Here is a 7,832-nt window from a genome sequence, read left to right on the forward strand (position 1 = left end):
GCACTGTTTACAATAGCCAAGACATGGAAGCAACCTAAATGTTTATCGACAGAGGAATTCATAAAGAAGATTTGGTACATATATACAATGGAATATTACTCAGCCATTAAAAAGAATGAAATTCTGCCACTTGCCACAATTGTGGATGGACATAGAGGATTATTATGCTTAGTGAAATGTCAGACAAAGAAAAATACTGTGTGATATCACTTACATGTGGAATTTTTTAAAAAACAAAAAAACATATTAATATATTAGCAAAACAGAAATAGACTCACAGATATAGAAAACAAACTAATGGATACGAGTGGGAGAGGGGGGTAGGGAAGGACAAATTAGAGGTATAGGATTAACAAACACAAACTACTATGTATAAAATAAATAAGCAACAAAGATATACTATATAGTTCAGGGAATTATAGCCATTATCTTGTAATAACCTATAATAGAGTATAAATCTTCAAAAATACTGTCACTATGCTATACACCTGAAACTAATATAATATTGTCAATCAACTGTACTCCAACGAAAACATTTTTTTAAAGAAATCATTAAACTGATTTGAAAATCTTCAAGGGAATGCAAAAAACCTAGACAATGCAAAATAACTTTGAGGAAGAACAAGCTGGAAGACTCACACTATTTAATATCAAGATTCACTATAAACCTAATGCAATCAAGGCAACGTGGTAGCAGCCTAAGGAGAGATATATGGGTCAATGGAAGAAAAGGGAGAGTCCTGAAGTTGACCTACACTAACATGGTCAATGGATCTTAGATAAGTGTGCCAAGGTAACTCAAAGAAAAAAGGATACTTTAATAGGTTATGTACCACACTCTACTTAAGTTAAAAATTTTTAAAGGAGAAAGTGTAATTTTTTCAGCACATGGTGCTACAATAATTGGACATTCACATGCAAAAATAAAATACCATACACCCACACATTATTGCTCATATTTGAGAGAACTGGACACCTAAAAATCATGAACTTACTGCATGTCAATGATACCTTAATAAATATGACTTTTAAGAAACTGAAAGTAATCCGAATAACAGTACAGAACTTACGTAAATGTGCGTATATGATGCACTAATATGCAATCAATAAAAGATGGTAACATAGAAGTATAATTGGAAAGATATGTATGATACTTTATATGTAAAAGCAGCTTATAAATTTTAATGTATATAAATATATATTTTTTTTATCTAAATACACACACATATCAAGACCTACTTCTTTCTGCTTTTAAAAGCCTAGAAAGACACACCTGAAAGTGTAAACAAGATATGTCTCTGCATGATAGGATGGGATTGCTAGTGATGTTTACTTTTGCCAATATTTTATACTTCTTCTAAATTAAATATCTTTTGCTCATGTAATTAAAACACAAAAACAAAAATTCCAAAGAAGACCAACCTCAAAACATACGGGATTTATTAGGAAAAAAGCTAAACAGTGGAAAGCGGGTAAGACTGAGAAAAAGCACTCACGTGTGTGTATGTCTGTGTAAAATCAGGGTGGTGGTGAAGGAATCCCTCCCAGCCCTAAGTTCTGTGAATAAGAGGGAGGCAAGACGCTGCAGCCCTTGTGACCCTGGTCAGACTGGCAGTAAATGAACCACTAAACCCAAGACATATGTAGGGCAGGGGTCAAGTCTACCTTATTCACTATTATGTCATCAGCATTTATGAGAGGGCTTAGCAATCAGAAAATATTTGTTGAAGACAGCAAGGTAGAGCTTGCTATATGCCAGCCAATAATGGGGGAAGTGGGGGGGAGGGAAGAGGAAGCCTAGAGAAAGGGAAGGAGATGGGAATCTGAGAAAGAGCACCAAGGGTGGAGGGAAGGAGAAAACATCCATCTAGTAGGTTAAGTTATTAAAACACCAACACCTGTAGCTGAGTAGGGGCAGGTGTCAGGGCTGGGATAGTGCTGGGGAAAGATGGCCCAGTCTTTTGAGGCTGCAGGAGTCTAGGAAAGGGCTGAACGAACAATGGAACAGGGCAAAGAAGGGCCAAGTCTCTAAAGCTTGTTACAGAAAGATGAGTCACTGCAGCACACAAAATCCACTCGAGCATTTTGTCTGAAGAAAGACATGGGGAGGCACAGGTCCCCACAGCCCTGGTATCCATACAGGAGCCTGTCACCTGGAGAGGAAGAAAGACAAGAAAAGAGGATTTCTGATTTGCAGCCTCCAAGTTCAAGTGTTTGCCACATAAGACGTAGACAATAAATCTTTGTTGAAAGAAAGAATGCTTCGGGGACTTCCCTGGTGGTCTAGGGGTTAAAACTCTGTGTTCCTAATGCAGGGGGCATGGGATCGATCCCTGGTTGGGGAACTAAGATCCTGCATGCCACACAGCAAGGCAAAAAGAAAAAAAAAAAAGAATGAGTGCCTCAACGAATGAGAAGAAACAGTGCATTGTCCTGAGGGGTGAGCAGCCAGGCAGGAAAGGACATCAGCCACACTGATTGAGGGGGCCCCCGTGGGCCATCCTCTCCCCACCCCTCATCCTGTCTGCACCAGAGCCTCCTGTTCCCACAAGTGCTACCATGCACAAGCTCCAGGGCAACATTTAGAGTCCAATTCCTATCCTCTCTGAGTATGTACAGGGACTACCCAAGGATCCAGAGACCCCTCAACAAGCACTTTTTCTCCTGATAGGTCTACTGGTCCAGTCAAGGGCCAGTGGCAGTCCAGCACAAGATCCAGAAGACTCTTTTCCAATTTTTTTAGGAAAATAAACAAACGAATCCTCCCACACTCTCTGCTTTTGCCCCCAGGGATGATGAAAGAGCCACCTCCCTCCAGATTAGGCTAAAGGTCACCCAGAAGACTTCTCAGACCCCACCTACCTTCGTAGACCTTTCTCAGGAAGCACTGCTGGCTGCCTTGAGTCTGGCAGAAGCTTTCCCCAGTCTCACAAACCCCACTGGCGTTGACTCGGTGACAGTGGAAACATTCCAGAGCTGAAAAGTCAAACCAGCGTAATAAGGCTCTTCCGGCCCAGCATCCCCGCTGCTCAGAAGAGAGCACACCTATAAGCCAGGTGCACCAGGACATTGACCGGTTCCCACCACCTGATGAATGTGCTGAGAGCAGGTGATTTCTCTGTGCATGGCTTACACGTAGGAGAAGCATGTGTGCCTCTAGGCATAGGGTCTGCTCCTGAACACAGAGGGTTCTTCCTGTCTTCCCAGGCATGGGCTCTGCTGCTGGAGGAAAGTCAAGACCTTCACTGAAGCCCAACTGACCACACTTCTAGGGCTCATGATCACTCCTCCTTCTGGGAACAGCCCACGTACACCACCCACAAAGAACCTTCTTCACTCCCTTTCAATTCAAACGTAGGGCTCTCAACAAGAAAGGCTGAGGCATGGGGAGTATCAGGGATTAGAACCGAGGTGGGAGGGAGGTAAAGGCTGAAGTAAAATGGGGTAGGGAGGACCAAGAAGAAAGGGAAGAGGAAGTGGGGCCAAAAGTGGAAGCCACAAAGAAGAGAGGCGGTGGAGGAGGAAAGAGCAAGGTGGGGGTGAGGCTGTGAGCACCTCCAAGGCTCAGGTTAGGTCCTTGTGCCTTTCTCCCCACTTCCCAGTTCTCATCAGTCCACAGCCCCTGGTGGTCTGCTCACCTAGACCCAGTTCCCACTCTCCTCTCTGATGCCCGGCAGGAGCTTACCTTGCAGGAAGCCCAGCAGCAAGGAGAGGCCCAGCAGCAGCAGCAGGAGGCGAGTCCCCATCTCCGACCAAGGGCAAGGGAGCAACAGCAGGTAGAACAGAACTGCGAGAGGCGGCCCCTGAGGAACCCGCTTTATAACCCTGGAGGGCGCGGCAGCCAATGGGAACCGAGGCGAAGGGCTGGGCTTCCCCAGGACGCAGTGAACCAAGTGCCTGGTGGGAGGGAGCCCCGCGTCCCTACTGCACAGGCTCTGCTCACCTGCACAGGCTCTGCTCACCTCCATCGGCTCTAGTGAGGGAGCCAACATTCTTTCATGGCTTCTTTTGCTCTCATTTTAACTAGCTTTTAAATGGGAGAATTATGTCTGCCTTACCCAGTCAAAGGATTTGTGAGATCCAGGGGAGTTGATAAACCTGGAGAGATGGGGCACACACCTGATCTTTCATACTTCGGAGACTATTTCCCTGTATACGGTGTGAGTCCAGATACTGAAATCTTTTGATTTCGGAGAGATTAGGGGACTTCCCTGGCGATCCGCGCTTGCACTGTAGGGGGCACAGTTCAGTCTCTGGTTGGGGAGCTAAGACCCCGTATGCCACGCAGTGCCGCCAAAAAATGAAATGAAATAAAACAAAAGCAAAAAAAAAAAAAATTAGGAGAAATGGATGCTTGCCTAGACTGCTGCTCAGTAAAGCACTAAACCCAAAATAGCAGATTTGGGTTTATCTTTCAGGCAGGCTGCATTCCAGACTAGACTTTTTTGTTTGCTTATACTGCTTGATGAATGTGATTTAAAAACACTGATCTGGAGGGGAAAGTTTGAAGCTTTGGCTTCAGGCTCCCTGTAGCCCTAGGCACACCCAAGAACCTGGGTCCACCCTCACCCAAACATCGGACTTCAAGGAAGAACATATCCCCTCCCTTTCTGTTTTAACCTTCTCTCCCAGCTTAAGAACAGGAAACCCATTGAAACAGAGGGCTTATTCCATAGGGGTATAATTATTCCCCAGCCCAGCTCTGAAGTCTGAGGTTCAGCCCAAAACAACATGATTGACTGAGAGCTTGCTGTGTAACAGACACAGTGCTAAATATTTGAACAATATTATTCGATTTGATCCTCACACAATGGCCTATATGGTAGTTAGTTATTAATATCTCCATTTTATTGATGCGAAAACTAAAAGGAAGCAGTTAGTCCCAGGTAACAAAGAGGATAACTAGCAGATTCAAACCCAGATTTGCAGACTCCATTGACCCTGTGACTTTGCCAGGGAAACCCAAGTCTTCTGGGTCCCAAGAGCCACCAAATTAGTGTCTGAGGACTGGATTCCTACTGCCAGAGATGGCTCCTTTAGACTCAGAAGGTCCCTAGCACCAGCTCCACATCATGAGCAAGAATGGATGTGCTGGACCTCCCTGGTAGCACAGTGGTTGAGAATCCACCTGGCAATGTAGGGGACATGGGTTTGATCCCTGGTCCGGGAAGATCCCACATGCCTCGGAGCAACTAAGCCCGTGCCCTGCAACTACTGAAGCCCACCTGCCTAAAGCCCATGCTCCACAGCAAGAAAGGCCACCGCACTGAGAAGCCTGTGCACCACAACAAAGAGTAGCCTCCGCTGGCCACGTCTACACAAAGTCCGCATGCAGCAACAAAGACCCAACGCAGCGCCCCCCCAACCCCCCCCAAAAAAGGATGGATGTGTTTCATCAGAAGTAATTTTCTATAATCTGCTAAGAATAAGGTTTTTACTAAGTTATTTTTCTGGGACTCCCAGTTAGCCGTAGTCCTAGAATGACCTGGGATTCTAAGGGGAGGAGGAAGGGCCCTGATGCTTAGCCCCGTCTCTGGGGATTCTCTCCACTCCCTGAAGCTTCTCCCTGACTCTCCTTCCGGAGGGCCCAGATGTCCAAGCCCCCTGAGGCCAGGGACTACCCCAGCTGCTGTTTCCAGTCCTTCCTGCTGTGGAAAAGATAGATAAGACCCATTTTAGCCTTAGGGGTGCTGAGGAACTCAACATTGTGTATGGTGCATGAGTTAGGGGTGGGGACAGATAACATCTGAATTTTAGGGTGGGGAGAACTTGTCATTTAATAAATATATGAATATAGTTAATATAATACACTTTATAAAAGAAAGTAAAACCTAATTGCATTCTTAGTACAAACTGTGCAAAGCTTGACCAAAATCATCTTAGCCCATGGAGGTATCAGAAAGCAGTCAACCGCTTTCTCAGCCACCATCAAGGAGGTTTAAAGGGGGCCTCCTTAGGGTAGAGTAAGATTTTAAATGTTTATCCAAAAATGGGGTGCTTTTTTTTAAGATTAAGAAACATTGCTCTGTGTCTTACAAAAGAAACACCAAAGACTGTATAGGTTTGTCCCAACCATTAGTTTCAATTATCATTCCCCATCTGGCTTCAGTCACAGCAGAATTCCAGACTGTTAGTTTTAAAAGCACTTATCAGTTGTCCTGTCACGTATGAGTTCCTATGCTAAAGAAGTTTGCAAGATTTTAGTGTTCTGAAGAGAAGTTGGTCATCAAATTTCCTAGGTTACAGGTACATGGGTTTAGCCTAGCGGTGTGCTAGTAAATGTTTAACAACTGGCTTGTGGGGTGAAGGAGAGTGGAGAAAGCCCTGATTTGTAGAATTTGTAGATTTACATGGTGTCAATGGCAATCTCAAGCTACCACCTTGACATCGCTGAATTAGGGTAAGACGTACACACCGTTATACAGTATTTCTAACACAGAGATACAATAGAACTAAATAACCATAAGAGCACAGATTAATAGTAAAATGTATTAAAATAAATAATTTTGAGTATTTATCTTTGTTTCTAATATAATTTTTTCAGTTTATATGTTAATTTTTATTAATACCTGTATTCCACCACCAATTTGTAAAATTCCTGAAACTCTAACAATAAGCTCTCATAAGCCAGTTGAAGCCAGCTCGCAGCACACCACTGGTGGAATCACAACTATGAAAAACTGCTCAAGTGACAGATAGAAATTGCTGTATCCTTTTATTCACACAATTCCCAGTTACAATATCCTTCCTCCCATTCCTGACTTGATTTGTTACAGAAGGGACAAATATTATATGGCCAGCCAAACAGAAGATTTCCCCACCTTTGAACAGCCTGCTCCTTTTGAGTTCATGCAACCTGATGATGGACAAGGATGGTACAGGCATGTCTAGCCATCTGTTTGCAGGCTGAGTTGCTGGTGGGGATGTAAGACTATGGCAGCTGAAGCTGAAGAAGCTCTGATCTGAGAGATCCTTATTTGGAGTTTCTGCAGAGATTAAAAGGGACTTTATTGCTCCAGGATATTAGTTTTTAGAAGTCAATTTTGATGAGGACAACAGAGGCCAAGAGGAAGCTGTTTCAGTGGTCCAGGGGAAAGGAGATGAGAGCCTGAACCTGGGTTATGTTGGTGGGAATAAAGAGGAGCTGATAAACTGAAGAACTAGTTTGAGGTGAACCTGATATAATGTGGGAGGTGAGGGCAAGGGCAAAGTCAGTTAGAGGCACTCCTCATTTTATTGTGCTACACACCCTACCCTTTATTGCGTTTCACAGATATTGTGTTTTTTTACAAATTGAAGGTTTGCTGCAACCCTACATTGAACAAATCTATCAGTGCCATTTTTTCCAAAAGCATTTTCTCACTTTGTGTTTTTGTGTCGCATTTTGCTAATTTTCACAGTATTTCAAACCCTCCACCACCAAAAAGATTGTGACTCACTGAAGGCTCGGATGATGGTTGGCATTTTTAATCAATAAAGTATTTTTATATTAAGGTATATACATTTTTTAGACAATGCTATTGCACGCTTAATAGACTACAGTATAGTGTAAACATAACTTTTTTTAATTGAGAAAACTCTTCTTAAAAATAATTTTTATTGGAGTATAGCTGATTTACAATGTTGTGTTAGTTTCTGCTATATAAACATAACTTTTACATGCACTTGAAACCAGATAAGTCATGTAACTCATGCAGGCATAACTTGGAGGTTGGGTTCCAGACCACCACAATAAAGCAAATATTGCAATAAAGTGTCACATGAATTTTTTAAATAAATTTATTTATCTATTTATTTATTGGCTGCATTGGGTCTTGTTTGCTGCGCATGGG

General features: G+C 43.2%; 1 protein-coding gene across 1 annotated transcript; it reads right to left on the bottom strand.

The window, feature by feature from the left end:
- Positions 1–2,028: 2,028 nt before the first annotated feature.
- LOC130860916 (protein PIP-1-like) lies at positions 2,029–3,746 on the bottom strand. The gene is made up of 3 exons (XM_057749453.1): positions 3,686–3,746; positions 2,863–2,976; positions 2,029–2,153 (listed from the first exon to the last, which is right to left on the bottom strand). Exons 1-3 carry the CDS (start codon positions 3,744–3,746, stop codon positions 2,029–2,031), a joined length of 300 nt encoding a protein of 99 aa, XP_057605436.1.
- Between the last annotated feature and the right edge of the window lie 4,086 nt (positions 3,747–7,832).

The sequence above is a fragment of the Hippopotamus amphibius genome, chromosome 9, assembly GCF_030028045.1.
Source record: "Hippopotamus amphibius kiboko isolate mHipAmp2 chromosome 9, mHipAmp2.hap2, whole genome shotgun sequence".
NCBI classification, from domain to species: Eukaryota; Metazoa; Chordata; class Mammalia; order Artiodactyla; family Hippopotamidae; genus Hippopotamus; species Hippopotamus amphibius.

What these genes read in the sequence shown, in the direction of transcription:
- LOC130860916 (XM_057749453.1), bottom strand. Translation starts at nt 3,746, where the DNA reads ATGGGGACTCGCCTCCTGCTGCTGCTGCTGGGCCTCTCCTTGCTGCTG. An exon ending in GCTGCTGGGCTTCCTGCAAG is followed by an intron (nt 2,977 to 3,685) that starts GTAAGCTCCTGC and finishes TTGACTTTTCAG; the next exon opens with CTCTGGAATGTTTCCACTGT. An exon ending in CCTGAGAAAGGTCTACGAAG is followed by an intron (nt 2,154 to 2,862) that starts GTAGGTGGGGTC and finishes CTTCCTCTCCAG; the next exon opens with GTGACAGGCTCCTGTATGGA.